The following is a 23,539-nucleotide window of genomic DNA, read 5'->3' as shown; positions in this document are numbered from 1 at the left end:
TGTCTTTCTGTTAAGTGAACCATCAAAGCATATAAAGGCAACTGGCTCAGTTATTTCAGATGCATTTCAAGCTTGAACATGTTGCCTTAGAAGCACTTGAGAAAATACAATACATTCTATACAGACAGCACATTGTTAAAGATGCATGCAACAAGTGTGCGATACTAGATTTCACATACACTTAAATGTATCTCCTATTGCACCCTTTAGCATTTGGCAATGTCGTTATATAAGCATTAAATGGTACAATTAATTTCAACTGGGATTGGCTCCAGCAGACCCCCGTGACCCTGTAGTTAGGATATAGCGGGTTGGATAATGGAATTTCAATTGTGCTGTTTATTATCTGAAACTATTACACTGATAGTGAATTTTCCTATGGAAAAATAGCCTCAGTAACAATTACTGTTCAAGGAAATGAAGTTAAATAATTTTAAAAGTCACTTTATCCAGTTGGGTTTGAAAATGTTCCAAATGAAGTAATTTAAAAAGTTATGGGTCTTCAGAATTTTATGTAGACTTGATTTGGATTGATCAGCTTTTGTGTTTAACAACATTTTTTAAACTTTCAATATTTGATTTTTAGTAACTGTTACCAAAAAAAGCTTACTACATACTGGACAACACATCCATGTAGCAGTTAAAATGGCAGAGAATGATGGCATTGTTTTTGTTACAGAATTAATCAGTTTTTGATAGAAATTAATTTGCCATACAATTCACAAATAATTAAGATTCACTTAGAATTAAGTTCTCCTGAATGTGAATAGAGCTTTAAGATGCAGAAATACCTCCAACATTTTATTTAATCTTAATTCAATATAGTGATATTGTTAATTTATTTTCATGATTAATGAAGTGTAAATTCCAACTCTTATTCGTCTTGCTCATTTAAATAAACACTGTTGCTAAAGTAAAAGTAAAATTCAAGTATTTGTAATTAATAGAGATTATAAAATAGTTTTGTCATACAATTAAGTCTTTATCAAACACTGGGCAGCTTTTAACAAATATAAATGTACTTTATAATCCTACAGTTTTACAGTGAATAAACTAGCAGTTCAGTTTCTCTGACTTGTCAGAGAACACAGAAATGTAAATCCCACCTTTTTTTTTTTTTTGAACATGTCGCAGTTAAAAAAAAAAAACTCCCTAATTTTATTATCATATTCTGTCCTCATTCTTCTTTAGCTGTATTTTTTCCCCACAGTGAAAGTAGTTCATCTGGTATTCAGTTTACTTAAATTTGTGAATTATTCTAATTTTGTGAAAGAACTACTGTATTTCTATCTGTAAAAAAATGACATTCAGTAGATAATTTAAGAATGTCTTAAAATGTGTCAGTATTATGAGTTTTAAGTGTTATTTTTTGTTATATTTAAGCTATTTCCTTTCCCAATCTCAGGTGGAGATCACAGCCACCTCATGTCAGTGGGGCTATGGGTACTTGCTGGAATCATGGTTTTTCTGGTAGTAGAGAAGTTTGTTCGTCATATAAAGGGTGGTCATTCACATGGTCATGGACATTCACATGGTAAGTATTTTGGTCAAAAAACAGTGTATATTAATGGGAGTAAGGATAGCAAGTTATAACCTGTTAAAGATCCATTTGTGTCACACCATAATGAAAAGTGCTGTATGAGCTAAGCATTGTATGACTGAAATAAGGAAAAGACTGAATTTTAAGATTATACCAGCTTTTAACATTGGATGTGTTCATTTGCATGTATCAAGAAAACTTTTAATATAGTGTTTATAAATATCTGTAAGAATAAACAGAAAATTTCCAGAAGTGCTAATTTCTTTAGGAATAAAGGATTCATTTGAAAAATATTCAGATTGGTTTATAACCAGTTATATGATAGATGGTGATGATATAATCAAGAATCGGGTAATTGTCTAGCTCAGATTTATCGAATCAGGGGATTAACTTTGATCTGTGGAACAAAGTCACCTTCTGGTACCAGCTTGAAGTGCTATAAAGCATTCCTGAGTGCATTCATGGAGCTGTTTGTGAACTGGTAACCATTAGAACTGCTGATTAATCGTCATTAATTTAATTCACTCGATTTATCTGCGCTTCACACTTAATGAAATGGCACCAAATTAATCCAAGTTAATTAATAGCACTTGATCATTTCCAGTGTTGTTTCTTGATTGTGGTCTTCATTCACACACAAACCAAGAGAGCCACGACTTCTAACTTGTAATACTTGATTGCCCCATTTTGGAACATAAACTCATTCACTTTTTGCTAATTGTTGTCAATGAACAATCATGTGTGCTGAATGAGATCGCATGTAGGAGCTGTCCTTGGCATTTAATTGCAGTATAGTGGATCATCCAGAACAAGATGCTATACACAGTGATATCTGCTAATGCAAGTCTACCCATCAGACATGATAAGCTGTTGAGGTATGCAAAACAGAAAGTCAGTTTGTCAGCCCTGTCTTAGTTCACGAATATGTTTGCCATGGAGTGGGATGTCTGACCTGAAACAGTATAGTGCAGGTGCTACCAATGTCTAAGCAGCTGAAGAGCAGATGACACAGAGCTATTAACCTACATTAGCTTATACTATACTGGAGCCAATACAACTAGGCAATAATCAGTGCAAAATAATCATGCTAACATTTCCATCCATTTGGTCTGAAAGTGGAGATAGTTAGATTTATTTTATAATTAATAAATGATACATTCTCTAGGAAAGTGAGAAACGCACTATATAAATGTTAAGAATTAATGTGCAATTTGAAACATCTAAATAAATAACCCCATCAGATACGTATTTAGAAGTTATTTTCAGTCTATCTTTTGCTATTTAAAACCCTAATCTGTACACATTTTCAATGTAATTAATGACTCCTCCTCTAGGTAACAGCTGTAGAGTAGACTCATGTGTATCACTCAGTTAAGCAAAATCTGAACCATAACCGTGCTGATTGTGCACAAAAGCTGAACCAATTATTTTATGTTTCTACCTTTTAATATTTATTTGTTTATGTAATTGTTAGTGCTTTTGCTAGGCTGCAACCTAGCAGTCCAAGCCATTTGTATTGGTTTTGCCAAATATTAAAGCAACCTCTGGGGGGTTCTATTCTGTGGTCATTGTGGGTTTTCTGTTACACAACTGTTTAATAAATGAACTGAAATAATTTAATATGCATAGTCCACTGATGATTAATTTCTAATAAAAACAATTTATTAAGTTATTTCTACTTTATAGAAGAATTATTTATAAATAATTCTGGGGCCTGTGGAGAGCTCATGAAATTTCCTTAGTTAGTTCTGGGCATGTTACCATTAGTTATTTTGTATTAGAGACACAGGATGCAGTTGTTTGTATTTAAAGAGTAAATGTTCATCACTGAACTGCTTTTGCTGTTTGTGGTGAAAATTTCCCCCAATTTCTGGTGATGCCATATTACAATGGTTTCCACTGCTGACAAATACTTTCTGGAAATTGTGTTCAAACCTGAACTAAACACTGCCAAGGCAGAGTTTGCACATTCTATCCACATATGCATGATTTCCTCATGCCAAATATGTATGTGTTAAGTAATAGGTTACTTTAAATTTGCTTTATATAAGTGGGTATAGGTGTGCTAGAGAATATAATATGAAGGAAAGCAAAGGTGCTGCACAATCCAATAGTTGGGTTTTAATATAATTTTATACGTTTACACACACACACTCATACATTCACAGACCTGGCTCCATGAGCCAAGTCTGTAACCTGAGTAACCACAACTACTGACCAAATTCCCCAAATATAAGTCACATCATTAAGAGGTTTTTTTTTTTGAGAGGGGTTGGGAGCATGCACTGGAAAAGCTTGTTGATCTCCCCCAACCACCAAATGAACCACCTTACATGAAATACAATTCAAGTAAGCTCATACCCCTTTGAGCTTAAACAAACAAAAGTACCTTTAGCAGTGTCTAAACTTTACTAAACTCACCTCTAAGTATTTTATATTTGCTTTAAATACAGACCTTTCAAAGCAGTACAGATTGGGTTCAGATCCCATCAGTCAGTAAATAACTGTAAAATGTAAAAATGGTAGCTTCAGACAAATTTCAGTGCAATAGCATTACAAAGGTTTGGATGAAAAGCAATATACACTGAATTGTGGTTTCTTTTAGCTTATTACATACAGAATTGATATTTACAGGCTGCACATTAACGTGTCTCATGTAATGAACTCAATGTTTTACGCACTTTACAGATTAGAACAGGTGAAAAGAGATGATAATGTGAACTATGTACAATGTCCATCCCGACTCTATATTCTGTCTGCAGGGAGCCCCTTTAGTGAGCTGTGTTAGAATTTTAAACTGACCAGGGTATGCCATTGCTCCTGGCAAGTGGTTTACATGGGGTACACTGTGAATTGGATTGTAGCAGCACATTACGGTCTGACCTTCAAGGGGACTCCTTAGTTCTCTGCAATATTACATGTATTTTAGCAAAAAAGAAAGGACATAGTGCCGAAGAGTAATCCACTAGCTACAAGTGTATTACTGGCAAATATTGAGAAAAAAAATGATTAGGCTATTTTCCTTTTTTCTATAATGTCATCAAATGTCAATCATATTCTGAGTGTTTCTGATACCAACCACCCTGACAAATTTAATCTTTTTACCTGAAATGAAAATAGTGTTTTTCTTGATGAATGAGTGAACTTTGCATTTAGTTAGTGAGCTTTGCATATTTTTCAAGAATGTTTATATCTACAGTGCATCCGGAAAGTATTCACAGCGCATTCCCAGAGTTGTCCTGAAGCCACTCCTTTGATATCTTGGCTGTGTGCTTAGGGTCGTTGTCCTGCTGAAAGATGAACCGTCGCCCCAGTCTGAGGTCAAGAGTGCTCTGGAGCAGGTTTTCATCCAGGATGTCTCTGTACATTGCTGCAGTCATCTTTCCCTTTATCCTGACTAGTCTCCCAGTACCTGCCGCTGAATAACATCCCTACAGCATGATGCTGCCACCACCACCATGCTTCACTGTAGGGATGGTATTGGCCTAGTGACGAGCGGTGCCTGGTTTCCTCCAAACGTGATGCCTGGCATTCACACCAAAGAATTAAATCTTTGTCTCATCAGACCAGAGAATTTTGTTTCTCATGGACTGAGAGTCCTTCAGGTGTCTTTTGGCAAACTCCAGGCGGGCTGCCATGTGCCTTTTACTAAGGAGTGGCTTCCGTCTGGCCACTCTTCCATACAGGCCTGATCGGTGCAGAGATGGTTGTCCTTCTGGAAGGTTCTCCTTTCTCCACAGAGGACCATCGGGTTCTTGGTCACCTCCCTGACTAAGGCCCTTCTCCCCCGATCGCTCAGTTTAGATGGCCGGCTAGCTCTAAGAACAGTCGTGGTGGTTTCGAACTTCTTCCACTTACGAATGATGGAGGCCACTGTGCTCATTATGACCTTCAAAGCAGCAGAAATTTTTCTGTAACCTTCCCCAGATTTGTGCCTCGAGACAATCCTGTCTCGGAGGTCTACAGACAATTCCTTTGACTTCATGCTTGGTTGTGCTCTGACATGAAATGTCAACTGTGGGACCTTATATAGACAGGTGTGTGCCTTTCCAAATCATGTCCAATCAAGTGAACTTACCACAGATGGACTCCAATTAAGCTGCAGAAACATCTCAAGGATGATCATGGGAAACAGGATGCACCTGAGCTCAATTTTGAGCTTCATGGAAAAGGCTGTGAATACTTATGTACAAGTGCTTTCTCAATTTCATTTTTAATAAATTTGTAAAAAGTATACTTTTTTCACTTTGTCATTATGGGGTGTTGTGTGTAGAATTCTGAGGAAAAAATGAATTTAATCCATTTTAGAATAAGGCTATAACATAACAAAATGTGGAAAAAGTGATGCGCTGTGAATACTTTCCGGATGCACTGTAATTAATATAGGTCACTGCATTAAGAAAATAGTATTTAGCTCTTAACAGCACTTTATTATTTTTAAACATGTTTCACATTATATGTTTTTGTTGTGCTTAGGTAAAGGTAACAAAGCAAAAGACAGCTCAGAAGAAGAAGAAGAAAAAAAAGAGAGTGGTATTCAATCCAAAACTGATAAAAATATAAAGAAGAAAGAGAGCACACCATGCCAGAAAAAAGATGAAAAAACTAATGGTGAGAGAGTAATATTTTTGTTGACAATACATTCAGTTGTACTGATAAATAACCATCAGAATGTCCCTGTAACTCAAAATTGTATAAATATTGTAAGGAGTTGCACTGCCACCATAATATACACTTAGGATGTGTGGATGTGCAATGTGGAAATTAGTTGCAAAATTCTTACTGTAAATGCTAAGAATAAAAAGCTGAGAAAAATGACGTGATCAGACACAAAACATGTATGGAGGTATTTTGGACTTGTGAACACTGAACATGATTTGTATGAGAGTAATGTTGGTAAAACTATTACTCGGTAGTACTCAGTGCATTGGTTATGGTGAATAATATGAAAGGAAAAATATTTTTAAAAAATACATGAAAAGTAAAAACCTGTAAGTTCCTGTAAATAAGCAACATTGCATTTTTTAATGTACAAAAGCATAAATGAGCATTTTTCGGTAATTTCCTAAATATTATAAGACATCTCTATAATAGTAATGATATTTGAATGACAAGTATATATGTTTATAACTGACCGTAAAAGCTTGGGTTACATCTGTTTTTACTGGAGAAAATTGTAGAGGCAAAATAGACTAGGGAGCTTCATTTCCAGCTACCTCTCAGTAGCTCTCAAGGATTTCTAAAGCAGCCAAGAGACAGAGAATAGAAACGGATAGAAACATATTTTACTTTATGCTAGTTCTGTCCCAGGTCTTCTCCAGTTGGGCTCTGCCTGGTAACACCTCCTGTGGGAGATACCCGAAGGCAGCCTAACTACTTATTCAAATTATTGGTGACATAAGGGTAATCTGGTAACTTGATTAACTCTGTTAAAATTTTCTTCTTTATGAGTAATCACAAAAAAAATATGGAAAAGGGTCCCAACAGAAAGTGTCAGTGGTTTAGGAGAATTTGACTTTATACAAAAATCCATTGACTTTTTTAACACCAAATTAGGGTACCATCACAACACAATGCAGTATTGAAAAACATAACATGAGCTATTGCTAACTGCATGCTGTGTGTTGTTATAATATTGTAAATACGCTGACAATGCTGTAATTTAGTTTGTGGATATCTGTTGAGTCTAGATATTTCCTTCCATTTGTTTCATTCTTCCAGTTTAAATGCTATAACAAGCATATACATATATTAGGACAATTTACATGGAAAAACAGCCTTTTGATGATTCTTAAATGTTTGAGCTTTCTTTAAAAAATCCAAATGGAAGTTCAGGCTTTTTCCAGGTTGTGTGCTGTTACCTTTCAAATATTTACAAAAGAACTCTGAAATTTCCCATAACATGTAAACGGAGCTTAACTGCTTCCCCAACCTCTAAATATTGTATGACTTCTTTAACCTAAAGAAACGTCAACTGATGGCTTAAACTGTGTCTGACCAGATTTTTCACAGCACTAAACACATGCTGGGGGTACATTTATAAAGTGGAGAAGGTGTGTAGATGTGTTTGTAACTAAAAAAAATTATTACTTTTTTTCCATTACAGCTGAATGTAAAAATTCAGCGTATCTGCTTAGTAATGCGGGAACCCCCTGATCTACTTACATCCCAGATTTCCAGTTAGAGAGAAAATGTCATATTTGCACAGTACATTCATTTGGCTTGTTTTGAAAGCCAATAGGCTGAAGTCAAATTTGACATATTTGAGAATGATGCCCATCACTTTTATTTGTAAACAAGCGGTTGAACCAGTGAAAGAAAACAAAGTTAACATGTACCCAATCACAATCTGTCACAAACAAGTACCGGTAATTCTACATGGGTCTGGAGTAATGTTGGATTGATAATAAAATTTTGACTCTGTATTGATTACCAGCTTTTGCACCCCAGTATGGTACCAAAACAATTTTTTTACAAATTAGAATGCTAATCTATCACCCCCTATCCAAACTGGCAAAACTGAACTCTGACTGTAGTAACAGAATAGCAGTGGATTTAATATATTTTAAATATGTAACAACCAGATAGAGAAGAGCAGCACAGGTACACGTGATGGGGCTTGAAATCACTGGTGAGACATGGTGAGATGCCTTACGGAGCACTGAGAGGTACCAACCCACCAATCCCATTACTATCGCTTGATGTCCAAACTCCCTAAAGTAAGGCCGGGAGGGACACGTTTTGCTTTTTAGTTGCTTCATGACCAGACAAAGAGTCTGTCTCCTGTTTCAGTTTCATGGCCCTAAAGTACACCACTCCATCGTGCTCTGTCACACAAGCTACTCTTGCACACCGCACTGTTTTGCTCCTGCTGTGTCAGTATTGTAGTCCTGCAAATTCTTTTTCTCTCTGTCAATAGCTTTCCGACACTTTCCACCAAATGAGCATGGAATCGTACTCCTTCCACTTTTTTCCTCTCTGCCCTACCGTTCCATCTGTTAGTAACACAGGCACGCCACCATGATGGAGTTGGATTACTGAATTAGATGACATGCTGGATTAGGCAACTCCACGATGCTGAACATAATTCACTTTTCCAGTAATTTTTGTTCTTTGGCCCATTTTAACTTTTTGTTTGTATTTGCCAGTTTCACATATAGCATTTTCTTTGAAACTGCCTCAAAAGGAAGCCTCACAGAATTGTATTTTCACTGCTTCAGATGACACTAGTATTTGCCATGAATTCTAAGAAGGCAACTGATGACCAGTAAGGTGAATTCTCAAACTGCATGTTCTAATGTCCTTATACTCTTCTGCAGTTGTCCATCTTGGCCTTCCCCTTCCTTTTCTATACAGGCTAGATCCAGCTCATCCTCTTTTCAAAATTCAGTATTTGGGCACCTTTGAGTGAAATCTTCAGTTTTTGATCTGTCACATGGAATAGCCATCCTACATTTGGCAAAAAAACAATAGACTGACCGATTTAATGATAAAGCTGATTCCGTCGTGGATGGGTTTGCGTGTCCCAATGATACTAAGTGCTCTGTTGTCTGGGGCTTTATGCCCCTGGTATGGTCACCCAAGGAGAACTGGTCCTAGGTGAGGGATGAGACAAAGAGCAGTTCAGCAAACCTTCCATGATGAATGAAAACTTTGGATGACGTTTTCCCTCGCCCGGACGTGGGTCACCGAGGCCCACCTCTGGAGCCTGGGCACAGCCCGAAGAGGCAATATGGGTCCCCCTTCCCATGGGCTCACCACCTATGCGAGGGGCCAAGGAGGTCGGGTGAAGTGTGAGTTGGGTGGTGGCCGAAGGCGGGGACCTTGGCAGTCCGATCCTCGGCTACAGAAGCTGGCTTTTGGGACTTGGAATGTCACCTCTCTGTAGAGGAATTAGCCTGAGCTAGTGCAATAGGTTGAGAGGTTCTGGCTAGGTATAGTCGGGCTCACCTTGACACACAGCTTGGACTCTGGAACCAATCTCCTTGAGAGGGGCTGGACTCTGTACCACTCTGGAGTTGCCCCCGTTGAGAGGCGCCAAGCGGGTGTTGGCATACTTATTGCCCCCTGACTTGGAACCTGTTCATTGGGGTTTACCCCAGTGGACGAAAGGGTAGCCTCCCTCTGCCTTCAGGTGGGGGGATGGGTCCTAACTGTTGTTTGCACGTATGCGCCGAACAGCAGTTTTAGCGTACCCACCCTTTTTGGAGTCCCTGGAGGAGGTGCTTGAGGGCATACATTCTGGGGACTCCCTTGTTCTACTGGGAGACTTCAGTGCTAACTTGGGCAGTGACAGTGAGACCTGGAAGGGCGTGATTGGGAGGAATGGCCCCCCCAATCTGAACCCGAGTGGTGTTTTGTTATTGGTCTTCTGTGCTCGTCATGGATTGTCCATAATGAACACCATGTTCAAGCATAGGGGTGTTCATATGTGCACTTGGCACCAGGACACCCTAGGCCTCAGTTTGATGATCGATTTGTGCTCGTGTTGTCGGACCTCCGGCCATATGTCTTGGACACTCCGATGAAGAGAGGGGCGGAACTGTCAACTGATCACCACCTGATGGTGGGGGAGGATGCCGGTCAGGCCTGGTAGGCCCAAATGTGTTATGAGGGTCTGCTGGGAACATCTGGCAGAGTCCCCTGTCAGAAGTAGCTTAAACTCCCACCTCCGGTCAGAACTTCGATCATATCCTGAGGGAGGTGGGGGACACTGAGTCTGAATGGGCCATGTTCTGTGCCTCTATTGTTGAGGCGGCTGACCAGAGCTGTGGCCGTAAGTTGGTCGGTACCTGTCGTCGCGGCAATCCCTGAACCCGTTGGTGGACACCAGCGGTGAGGGATGCTGTCAAGCTGAAGAAGGAGTCCTACAGGACCTTTTTGTCCTGTGGGACTCTGGAGGCAGCTGATAGGTACCAGCAGGCCAAGCGGAATGCTGCTTCGGTGGTTGCCGAGGCAGAAACTAGGGCATGGGAGGAGTTTGGGGAGGTCATGGAGAACGACTTTCGGACGGCTTCGAGGAGATGCTGGTCCACCATCCGGCGTCTCAGGAGGGGGAAGCAATGCAGTGTCAACACTGTATATAGTGGGGATGGTGCGCTGCTGACCTCGACTCGGGACGTTGTGGGTCGGTGGGTAGTACTTTGAAGACCTCCTCAATCCCACTAACATGCCTTCCAATGAGGAAGCAGAGCCTGGTGACTGAGGTCACTGAGGTGGTCAAAAAAGTCCTTGGTGGAAGCGCCCTGGGGGTGGATGAGATACGCCCGGAGTTCCTCAAGGCTCTGGATGTTGTAGGACTGTCTTGGTTGACACACCTCCGCAACATCGCATGAACATCAGGGACAGTGCCTCTGGATTGGCAGACCGGGGTGGTGGTCCCCCTCTTTAAGAAGGGGGACCAGAGAGTGTGTTCCAACTACAGAGGGATCACACTCGTCAGCCTCCCTGGAAAAGTCTATTCGGGAGTCCTGGGGAGGAGGGTCCATCAGATAGTCGAACCTCGGATTCAGGAGGAACAGTGTGCTTTTCTTCCTAATCATGGAACAGTGGACCAGCTCTACATCCTTAGCAGGGTCATAGAGGATGCATGGGAGTTTGCCCAACCAGTCTACATGTGTTTTGTGGACTTGGAAAAGGAGTTCGACCGTGTCCCTCGGGGAATCCTGTGGGAGGTACTCCAAGAGTGTGGGGTACCGGACTCCCTGATAAGGGCTGTTCTGTCCCTGTATGATCGGTGTCGGAGCTTGGTCCACATTGCCAGCAGTAAGTCAAACTCGTTTCCAGTGAGAGTTGGACTCCGTCAGGGCTGCCCTTTGTCACTGATTCTGTTCATAACTTTTATGGACAGAATTTATAGGCGCAGCCAGGGCGTTGAGGGGGTACGATTTGGTGGACTCGGGATTGGGTCACTGCTTTTTGCAGATGATGTTGTCCTGTTTGTTTCATCATGCCGTGATCTTCAACTCTCTCTGGATCGGTTCGCAGCTGAGTGTGAAGCGGCTGGGATGGGAATCGGCACCTCCAAATCCGAGACCATGGTGCTCAACCTGAAAAAGGTGGAGTGCCCTCTCAGGGTTGGGAGCGAGATCCTGCCCCAAGTGGAGGACTTCAAGTATCTGGGTCTTGTTCACGAGTGAGGGAAGAATGGAGTGTGAGATCGACAGGCAGATCAGTTCAGAGTCTGCAGTGATGCGGGCTCTGCATTGGCCTGTCGTGGTGAAAAAGGAGCTGAGTCGTAAGGCAAAGCTCTCAATTTACTAGTCGATCTATGTTCCTACCCTCACCTATGGTCATGAGCTATGGGTAGTGACCGAAAGAACGAGATCATGAATACAAGCAGCCGAAATGAGTTTTCTCCGCAGGGTGTCTGAGCTTTCCCTTAAAGATAAGGTGAGGGGCTCAGAGTAGAGCCACTGCTCCTCTGCATTGAGAGGAGTCAGATGAGATGGCTCGGGCATCTGATGAGGATGCTTCCTGGACGCCTCCCTGGTGAGGTGTTCCGGCCATGTCTAACCGGGAGGAGGCCCCGGGAAAGACCCAGGACACGCTGGAGGGATTATGTCTCTCAGCTGGCCTGGGAATGCTTCGGGATTCCCCTGGAAGAGCTAGAAGAAGTGGCCGGGGAGAGGGAAGTCTGGGTATCTCTGCTCAAGCTGCTGCCCCCCCGACCTCAGATAAGCGGAAGAGGATGGATGGATGGATGGATGGATGGATGGACGGACTGAAGGACAGAACTAAACTATAGGAATGCTGGTATCTTATAGTACAACTAAATATAATAAGTTTCAACAGTGATAATGCATTTAAAAAGGTTTCTGTGATTCTGCTGTATGCAGATATCACTAATTAAGGATAAGCTACAAGGGTTTTTCCATTAGGACACTGAAGGAATTCCTGCTGAAAATGGGGCTTTGCAGTCATATATAAAGAATAAATTAAAAATCAGTAATTTCAAGCAGTAATTGCATTTATAGAATTTAGTAATGTCTATATTTCTAAATCAATTTAATGGTATCTAGTTAAAATGGCATTAATTTCTCTCAAAAACATGATTTTTTTTGGATGACCACAGAATTTCAAATGGTAGGATATTTACTATGATGACTCAAAGTACGCAGCGTACAAGATGTAGACCATTTTATCACTGGTAATGTGAATGATCAGGATACATTTTAGCATTGTGGCCTTTTTATATTACTTATTAAAGAAGTTCCAAACATTGCGTAACATTAAATAAAAGATAAAACTTACAAAATTAAAATGGAGTTTATTTTTTTAAAAGGCTAGAAGAAGAATTAGTTTCTTTGAATTAGTACAGTGGGTACGGAAAGTATTCAGACCCCCTTCAATTTTTCACTTTTTGTTATATTGCAGCCATTTGCTAAAATCATTTAAATTAATTTTTTTCCTCATTAATGTACACACAGCACCCCATATTGACAGACAAAAAAGAATTTTTGAAATTGTTGTAGATCTATTAAAAAAGAAAAACTGAAATATCACATGGTCCTAAGTATTCAGACCTTTAGCTCAGTATTTAGTATAAGCACCATTTTGAGCTAATACAGCCATGAGTCTTCTTGGGAAAGATGCAACAAGTTTTTCACATCTGGATTTGGGGATCCTCTGCCATTCCACCTTGCAGGTCGTCTCCAGTTCTGTCAGGTTGGATGGTAAACGTTGGTGGACAGCCATTTTTAGGTCTCTCCAGAGATGCTCAATTGGGTTTAAGTCAGGGCTCTGGCTGGGCCATTCAAGAACAGTCACAGAGTTGTTGTGAAGCCACTCCTTCGTTATTTTAGCTGTGTGCTTAGGGTCATTGTCTTGTTGGAAGGTAAACCTTCGGCCCAGTCTGAGGTCCTTAGCACTCATGAGAAGGTTTTTGTCCAGGATATCCCTGTACGTGGCCGCATTCATCTTTCCCTCGATTGCAACCAGTTGTCCTGTCCCAGCAGCTGAAAAACACTGTATTGGACAAGTGATGAGCAGTGCCTGGTTGTCTCCGCACATACCGCTTAGAATTAAGGCCAAAAAGTTCTATCTTGGTCTTATCAGACCAGAGAATCTTCAGGTGTCTTTTAGCAAACTCCATGCGGGCTGTCATGTGTCTTGCACTGAGGAGAGGCTTCCGACAGGCCACTCTGCCATAAAGCCCTGACTGGTGGAGGCCTGCAGTGATGGTTGACTTTCTACAACTTTCTCCCATCTCCTGACTGCATCTCTGGAGCTCAGCCAAAGTCATCTTTGGGTTCTTCCTTACCTCTCTCACCAAGGCTCTTCTCCCCCGGTAGCTCAGCTTGGCCGGACGGCCAGCTCTAGGAAGGGTTCTGGTCGTCCCAAATGTCTTCCATTTAAGGATTATGGAGGCCACTGTGCTCTTGGGAACCTTAAGTGCAGCAGAAAATTTTTTGTAACTTTGGCCAGATCTGTGCCTTGCCACAATTTTGTCTCTGAGCTCTTCAGGCAGTTCCTTTGACCTCATGATTCTCTGACATGCAATGTGAGCTGTAAGGTCTTATATAGACAGGTGTGTGGCTTTCCTAATCAAGTCCAATCAATATAATCAAACACAGCTGGACTCAAATGAAGGTGATCTCAAGGATGAACATGTAAACTCCACACAAATATAAATATATGAGTGTCACAGCAAAGAGTCTGAATACTTAGGACCATGTGATATTTCAGTTTTTCTTTTTTAATAAATCTGCAACAATTTCAAAAATTCTTTTTTTGTCTGTCAATATGGGGTGCTGTGTGTACATTAATGAGGAAAAAAATTAATTTAAATGATTTTAGCAAATGGCTGCAATATAACAAAGAGTGAAAAATTAAAGAGGGTCTGAATACTTTCCATACCCACTGTATATGTGAAATTGAAACTTTTTAGTGCCCAGCCTGCAAAAAAAATTGTGGCAGTGGCTGCTATTTGTTTTACACTGTATATGGGTGCCTTCCTGCTTAATGTACTATAATGCTCATATGAATTGCAAGTTTATAAATAAAATGCGTATAGTAATCTTACTCATGTTGCCTTAAAAGTTCTAAGAAGAAATCAAAGATCAAATACAATTTTGTATGGTTTTTCTCTTTGTTTCAGACATAAAAGTATCTGGCTATTTGAACCTGGCAGCTGACTTCACTCACAACTTTACTGATGGGTTAGCTATTGGAGCCTCTTTCTTAGTGAGCCCCAGCGTTGGTCTAGTAACCACAGTGACAATATTGTTACATGAAGTTCCTCATGAAATCGGAGATTTTGCTATCTTGGTGCAGTCAGGATGTAGCAAGAAGAAGGTAAATCAATTCTGTAAATTACAATTTATTTCTCTATACCATTATACTTATTTTTGTATTGGTAAAAAAATAAAATAATTGGATAATTTAAGTTGAGTGTTTTTAAATGTGAGAAATCCTATTATTTAATACTTTATTTGTAATAAATTTCACACTAAAAAAAAAAACACAACACAGTCACCCTCCTAATTCTTTCGAAGCACCTGGCAGAAGGGAGACATAATTGCAAACTTGGGAGTTTAGTCATTCCTATTTTCCTGCAAAAGAAGCAGAGATTTCTTTAAAAAGACAGTCCACACACATACAAGCCCTGCTTACTTTTTAATCCTTATATGTTTAAGTTAGCCCTTCCATCCCAATAAACAGAAACATTTAATGTGTTATTTAAAGTGTAAGTTTTGGTATTTTTTAAGTCATGATATTAAGACATTCATGGGGAAGAGTTGGTGGCTCTGAGGCTTGGGATTTGAGCAAGCAATTGGACGGTAGATTGTTCAAATCCCGTAAATGCCAGAAGTGACTCTACTCCGTTGAGCCCTTGAGCAAGGCCCTTAACCTGCAATTGCTTTGTCCTGGGTGTGACGTTAATCTACATCCAGCCCTGCAAGCAGGTCCTTCAACTTATAGGAAAAACATGGGGGTTGGTGACAGAATTGGTACTCTAGCCACTGTAAAAAAAAAAAAAGCTTGCACTGTTCCAGTGTGGTGCTGAGTGAGATGTCACCCGCTGTACTTGGGTCCCAATCCAGGTGGTTCATTGTGTGGTGAATGTGGCAACGTGCTCTCATCTATTACAGTATATATTTATTTACCACCTGAAATTGTATTCTCAGGTGAAGAGAATTTCTAGTTTTAAAAAATAACTAGGCTGCTCTTCTGTTTTATAATGGAGCTTATGGCCACTGTTGTGATTAAAGAAGCCTTAACATACAGAAAACATCCACTTCAAAGTAAGAACAGTTTAAGAAAATGTGCTTTAGTTGTCACAAGCATGCCTCAGAAAAAACAAAAGTGAACTGGAAAAAAATATCACAGATTCCAGTTACTATTTTCTTGAGGTACAGATATGTTTCTTGTTTCTCTGCTCGCAGTGAGTGCCATGGGTTTAGTTATGACTAACTACATCCCCCTTTTGCCAAGCTATATTCTGCTGCTTATCCTACTTATACTACTAGTATCCTACTTATACTACTGTTTCTCCAGCAGTTATGTTCTGCCATGACTTGTAATAATGGACAGATGTGCACACAAATCTTAAGATTTTTTTCCCTATGTGGGGTATTTTCTTTGCCTATTACGTTCTGTGCTATTATTTTAAATAGACTACACAGCAAGATCATGCTGAGCAGCATTTTAATGAAAAGAGCAAACATGTGCTTTATTGTACAGTGATCCCCTGCTATATCGCTGTTCAGCTATCGCACCCCCCCTACATCACGGATTTATTATTACTAGGGGGCTCCGGCCCCCCTCACTTTGCTTGCCCACCTCCGGGTTTGGTTTATCAGATAAACAATTTAAAGAGATTCTTATTTTCATTGGAATTGTTACATATGCATTATTTTCATTTTTACTTTAAAACCTTTTGTAAAAAAATATTTCCTTTATTTCCTGCCCCGGGTGTGGTTAAATCTTTCTTGCGGGACTTATAATGCTTCTCACGTTGTGAAGGTGGGGGTAGCTGAACGCACGTTAAAGAGACGTGACCGGTTCAGCTGCTGTTTTGCTGCTGCTGGCCAGCTGTGTGTTCCACTTGTCACGCTTTGTGTCAGTCACTTAAAAGCATGTACAGCAGCTGTCCTTCTTCCGCTAGCAACCTTTTGAGGGCTGAACGCACGCTAAGAAGAAGCGTTCAGATCATCTGTTGGCTTGCTGTAGTGTTCTGCTTGTCGTTGTTTTAAGAACTGGGAGCACCTGAACTTTGTCTGCCAAAAGCATGCCAACAACTGCTAGGTTAGATGTCAGTGAACTTGTTTTAAATTGTAAGTAGGGCGTGACGTGCAAAAGTCACTGGATCATGGGTTTTGGGTCATAAGGTTGTAATGTTTAGTCTTGCGTGTCGTCAAAGTGTCTCTCTGAGATGATCTGTTCTCGATCACTTTGCTCAGCCCACCTGGAGGCGTGCTATGCTCCTGCCACTTCGCAACTCACCCACTCACATTGTGAAGGTGGGCCGGGGGTTGAGTGTTGAGTGCATACTAAGGGGAAGGGGATGGATCAACTACTGGCTTTGTGCTGCTTCTGCCAGGATGCCTGTTTTGCACGTCGATCATTTAAAAGCCTGTACAGCAGCTGTCCTTCTGTCTCACTGCTTTGTCTGTCTTGCATGACGTTAAAATGTCGCTCGTGGGATGTCAGATTGTCTTTTGAGAAGATCAAGCTTGGTCTCCCTGCCAAGATTTGTCTTTTATAATAAAGAGATGTTACTCATATCCTTAGCCCAACATCCATATATCATATGTGTTTACAAAGTGTGTTTTAATAAGTTTACATGTGTTTAAGACATATGGGAGGGGTATTTTAAGTCTTAAACTATGTAAAAATGTTTATTTATATGGTCTTTCTATATCGGGGATATTCACCTATTGCTGAACATAACTACCATGATAGGAGGGGGATCACTGTACTTAGTACAGATAGCAATATATCTGAAATTAACTGATTACACTTCATTCAATTTTTAGTGAGACCTTATCATTTTTGAAAGAGCCAAGCCACATACATGTCACACTTTCTGTGGCATGATTCAAAAAAGGCAAATTGTGAGACCGCACATTGAAATGCTGCAAAACAATTTTTTTTTAATAATACATGATGAGTTACTCTTGCTTGTCACTCTTAGACAATTTCACTGATATCACTACTGTACTACTCTGCCTATGCTAAAACATTTGTACAGAACTTCAACCTGATTACTCTTGGGTGAATTGGAGTTGCTAATTTGGCTATTGCGTTAGAGTTCATGTTTGTTCACCCTGTGATAGACTGCCATCCTATCCAGGGATTTAACCTGTCTTGCAACTGGTGTTTGCTAGGATAGGCTCCAGCTGCTCCATGGACCACTCCTGATAGATAGATAGAACTTTATGTGTCCCCAGGGGCTTAAGTGGGTTAGGAAGATGAGCAGATGGATACCTGTAATGTCTATTCAGTTCTTGTCACTTGATTGCATGCTACATGCATGCTCAATATTCTTTCTCACTGAAGCTCATGTGCACATTGTCAATCCGGCAGCAGTAGGTAATATTTTTGCAAAATAATGTTCAGTATGATGAAAGAATATAAGTAATAGAAAGTCTGATTCTTTCCCTCAGTTATTATTACCTAGTTGTTTACAGAACAGGGACAGCAATTCATATCTGGACATCAATATTCAATGTCATTAATGGTGTTTACGAATGACTTTTAGAGGTAAATCCACATCTCTAGCCCCGATGGGTGCCATGGAGGAAGACAAATGGCAAAGTAAAGTGCACAGTCTCTCTCCTTTTAAAATGCCTGAATCTCATAACAATGTTTTGTCTTTTTCCTTCTTAAAATGACATTGGATATGCTATTTTGCAATATGTATGTTAAGACTTTTGTGTTTCACAATGGGACCCTGGTATACCCATACACTCCATTATAAAATGCAAGAGCCAGCTAGTTATTTATGTTTCAGTTTAGATTGCAGTTTCATGTGTCAAACTGATCTATCCCTTTATTGTGATGAGTAACTTTGACCAGAAAAATACAGAACTAATATTTTAAGTACTCCTGTTTATAGGTCCAGTTCTAATTTCAAAAGTTGAAGTGCTAAGAAAGCTAACTAAAGTTTATTATAGGTGTCGTCTTTTCTGTTAACAGTGAAAAATATTTCCACATAGAAATTTGTTTGAGTGACTTTATCACAGTGAGAGATATCCTGCAGGATAAACAGCCTAGTGATAGTATAGTCTTTGAAGGGTGTTATATGAAATGGAATCAACATTGTTTGTATTTGGGTTAGCAGAAGATCAAACCTTAAAGCAGTCTTCCCACTATATATGGCAAGAAAAAACGAATGCATGTTGTACCCTGGATTTCTTACCAAATGTGATTTTAGCCATAGCACTACAACACTGTCTTTTATTAAACTTTGGTAATTCAAAATGTAGACATTATGGCGGAAATGTTGCATTCTCCATAAAAAAAAAAAAAAAAAAACATTTGAAAGCGTAAAAGGGTAGCCTGCATTTGAATGTAGCCTGTATTGTTACAGCACTTACATGGTATAACTCCATCAGCTGTGCAGAATCATGAAACATACGCTGGTTCCCAACCTTCCTTCAGAAGTTTAAAATCGCTTGTCTTAACTCCTGCAGTGGACCAGTAAAATTGGCTTTTGGTCTGATAATGACCAATTGGATCCAGTTTTCCCCCATTAAAGACTGTGCACTAACCCAAATGAACTGGCTTTACTAGCGAAGAGTAATGCAGACAGGTAAGTAAATAATAGTGCTCTGTGCAGTATATATTTTTTTTAACTTGGGGTGAAATGGAATAATAACAGCATTTAATAATTATGAATTTAATAACTAAAAGTAACTTAAATAATTCAGCAGCTTGTTGTTGCTGTCTTGGCTTGAAATTACAAAGCCAACACAGCCATGTAGTATAAGCAAATGCAATTTATATATCATTTTTCACTACAGTTTTAAATCACATTTTTACTGCATTGAGCGCAGTCCGATAAATGAAGATTTGTGAGAGATTGATCAACACATATGGTAACAGCTCTTTAGTAAAATTTAATTAACACATACGCTTTGTATTTTGTTACTATAAATGAAATATTCATTTAAATTCTAAATAGTGTGTTGTTTTTTTGTTAATATAAACAAAGTATTCAATTTACCTCATAGTAGCTAAATATAAAATTTGATGAAAATTCTCATATAGCACCTCCTGTTTTTTCCTGTATGAATCCTTTTTTCCATTACAGTATAGCAGGTAGTTGGAACTTATTTGAAACTTAAAGGTAATTGGGAGGATCAGCCCTAGATGAGAGGCCACTTACTATTGCATATACCCACAGTCACAACTCCACTGAATTTGATAGCCACTTTCTGAGCTGTGGAGGGAATTCTGAGCACCCCGAAGAAACAAAAATGGTCAAAAATTTAATATGGAAGATATTTAAGCCACAATTGGAGCAGAGATCCAAAGTGGTAAGAGGCAGTAATGTTAACTGCTGTGTGCTTTATTTCGAAGTCTCAAAGTATAGTGTGACAGTGGTAGTGAATAAACCTGTTACCTTTTAGTTTCTAGTGTAGCCACAAACTTATCATAAATCACTTTCAAGAAAACTAAGTTGCATATGTAAGTACAGAAAGCTTGAGCAAAAATGATTTTTAATATACTACATGAGTCTCACCTAGCAACGCATTGCATTTGTAAGAGGAGGACATTATAACATTTAATGCTAATTCATTAAAAGGTAGTACAGTCTTGCAGAATTTATAAAAATAGTACAGAAGGAAAAAAATTGCTATGCCTTTACTGCACAGCATGATATTTTTATAATATATTTAAGCAACTGTTTTATTGCTAGTAATTATCATTCTATAATTCATGCCAATTAACTTGTTAGATAAACTCAAATAAAAATAATTTGCTTTTTAATTTCTGGTATACCTAATTAAATTCTACAGTCACTTTTCTAAATGACATTCTGCATGTCAGAGATACTGACTAGGTTTCAGTTTACGTCGTCAGATTTATTGATGTGAATGTTTCTGAATTTATTTTTTTCTTCATCTATAGGCAATGTCATTACAGCTTTTAACTGCTGTGGGTGCTATGGCAGGGACCTGCTGCTCCCTTTTGGCTGAGGGAATTGGTGAGGCTGCCACTGCTTGGATCCTGCCCTTCACCGCTGGTGGTTTTATCTATATTGCTACAGTATCTGTCATCCCGGAGTTGCTGCATGACTCTAAACCAGTGCAATCTTTGTTGGAAATTCTGGCCATGGTCTTTGGAGTAGTCATGATGATTCTAATTGCAGAGTATGAGTGAATTTCTGAAGAGAACCTCAGATCATTGTCATAACATACTGGTGGTGGTACAGCTTCAAAAATGGAGGGGGTGGGGGTGAAGAAGCCTGTTCTAGTTATTCTTGACTGCATTTTGTGAAATAAAATCTGTGTAGTTTGGAATCTTCATCATCCTTCTACACGTAAGATAAGAACAAAAAATTATTTGCCCTCTGCATTAAAAGGTGATAATGGAACAGCTAAAAGTTTTAAATTTTTTTTTTTTTTGGTTAAGGCACTATAATGACTTGTTTAGGGGACTTCTTTCTTTAACCAACTGACATCTTTTCTGATGACAGATTATATAAGCACACAATGGCTTAATGTAACAAGGACACAACTATGTACGTTAATGGATGAGAGAGAGGGGCAAACACATATGTTGCCATTTCTGTTTTTCCCTTTAGTAAAGCAGTATCTTTTAGACCTTGCAGCAGCTACAGTTTAACCCTAAGTATTTGGACCGTGTATAAAAATGACTAATTCGTAAACGGCTCATATGATATTTTTGGTAAACCCTTGAATTAAAAGTAAATGTCTACACTTCAATCACATAATGATTTCTTTATTTCAAATCCATTCTGGTGGTGTGCAGAACAAATAGTATGAAAATTATGTCACTGTCCAAATACTTAAGGACCTGACTGTATCTCCTACCCAATGCAATATGAAAACAGCCGGATAAGCACACCCAAACACTACTGTCTTTTTCTTTTTAACTTTTACTGATGTCATGCTTAATGGGACATTAAAAGGGCTGAGTTGTCAAATTGGTTCTCATTTTTTTTTTCTTCCTGTAAAGCATAGTTAAAAGAACTGCTTTTAACATATTACAAAACTTTTACTGTTCCTCTTTGCTGGATGCCTGCCTCTGGTGACTAAGGATATGCTTCCTGTTGTTTTTTTTTGTTTTTTTTTTAAATAAGTAGAACACAGCAAATATAATTAATTGAATGAGATGATAACTCAGTAGTAATAGAGAAAGAAGGTGAAGCTGAATTAAGATGAGTTGCAATTTAACCTCGCAGTATATCATGTGGCTGGGTTTTTTGCATTGCTTTGTGGCAACTGTGATTGTTTACATCAATACTGCAATCCCATGTAACATTTTAATTAAAACATTTTTTTGGAAAAGTGTCTGCATCCTTTAGTTGTTAGCCTTTTCAGTTGTGGTTGTAACTTATTTCAGATTAGGAATAAATGGAAAGTACTATATGATTTTATATTATATATAAACTTGCATATGTTGTGCATCTTTCTACTTTTATAAACAAATTCATGAAGGTTAAAATTCAGAACTACTTTTTGATACTTTATGTAGATGCAATTCAAGATAGTTTGTGGTTAAAATAGTTGATTGATTCTGTTTCTGCTTAAGGAGTTACAGTAGTAACATAGTAATTTGATCTCTTGCAAAGGACACATGCTTTTCTGATTTGTTCATTGAATACATGTTTTTTTTGATAAAGGTACATGTTCGGTTGTTCATCTTAATTGGATTTTTGTTCAGTGTTCTAAACAACACAACACATTCACACAAGAAAGGGTCACCTATGAATATTTTTACAATATTTTTCATATCATTGGATTAAAATCGAAATCAAAAAACTAAATTATAATAGCAAATCTAATACTTCCCAATGTACATAATTAACCAAAATATTAAAAGTAATGATCAAGCTAATTCAGCAAATTTGTTTTTTGGTTTACCATGAATGGTGAAACATTCTTTTTGTTTTAGGATAAAGAATATTATGCATAAAGACATCTGCTAAATACAAAAAAAAAAAAAAGTAGGTGGGTAGCCTTTAAAAAGAATGATAGGCACACTGAGGAATTGTGCATAGACATTCTGTACAAATGTCATCCGTCGTTTATAGGAAAAACCAAGAGGAGAGTCCTCTAATTTGATGCATTATTATTCAAATTCACTTCTCTTAGAAAGATTTATAAAATGCACTAAGAGCATCCCTGTTTTGCTTTAAGTGAATCCTTAAAGTGACCAAATATAAATACAAAAAACATTTAAATGTAATGTGTTGAACATGATTATTGATCTCAGGCTAGTTTGTTTTTCACTGCTGATTTAAAATAATTTAGGTAATCAACCACATCAATAGAATAGTTTAAATAGTAATTGTGCTAAAATTAAAAATATTGCAAAAGTACAGAATAGCTGCTTAACAGACAGTGTCAATGCTGAGTGATAATTCTTGACCATGAATTTGAAATTTTAAAAGCATTAACCTGAACACTGATTTTTAGTGCATATATTGGACAGTGTGTATTGATGAAATGGTAGGCATAATTATCTAAACACTTGCAAACCAGCTTGCCTTCATTCTAAAATTAAAGAGAGAGATTTGTTCACTCACATGCTCTACCTGTTTGCCACCTTCTTTATAAGTTGCACATCACAATTTGCATATGTTAGCTTGTTACACTTGTCTCACTTGTTTATATCTTCAGTAAGTAATTATCCTTTTAAATGCAGCCTCAGTAAAACAAAAATCCTTAATTGTATTTATTACCATATTTAGATTACATTCCCTGATAAAATAATTTGTCATCTCCTGTATATCTTATTATTCAATTTAATAAGTTCTTGTGGATTTTGGAAAGGTGCACTATAAATAAAACTAGTACTGTA

General features: G+C 38.5%; 1 protein-coding gene across 1 annotated transcript in view; it reads left to right on the top strand.

The window, feature by feature from the left end:
* The window catches only part of LOC120538572 (zinc transporter Slc39a7-like), a 65,771-nt gene extending 42,232 nt beyond the window's left edge, over positions 1-23,539 (top strand). The window contains exons 6-9 of the mRNA XM_039767967.1: positions 1,406-1,534; positions 6,017-6,151; positions 14,640-14,836; positions 20,621-23,539. Coding sequence (XP_039623901.1) covers positions 1,406-1,534; positions 6,017-6,151; positions 14,640-14,836; positions 20,621-20,872 — 713 coding nt within the window. The 3' untranslated portion in view covers positions 20,873-23,539. The remainder of the gene's footprint in view (positions 1-1,405; positions 1,535-6,016; positions 6,152-14,639; positions 14,837-20,620) is intronic.

This window comes from Polypterus senegalus, chromosome 11, assembly GCF_016835505.1.
Source record: "Polypterus senegalus isolate Bchr_013 chromosome 11, ASM1683550v1, whole genome shotgun sequence".
In the NCBI taxonomy this organism is placed as follows: Eukaryota; Metazoa; Chordata; class Cladistia; order Polypteriformes; family Polypteridae; genus Polypterus; species Polypterus senegalus.
The sequence above is the reverse complement of the archived record's forward strand: the minus strand, read 5'-3'. Positions and strand labels throughout refer to the sequence as shown.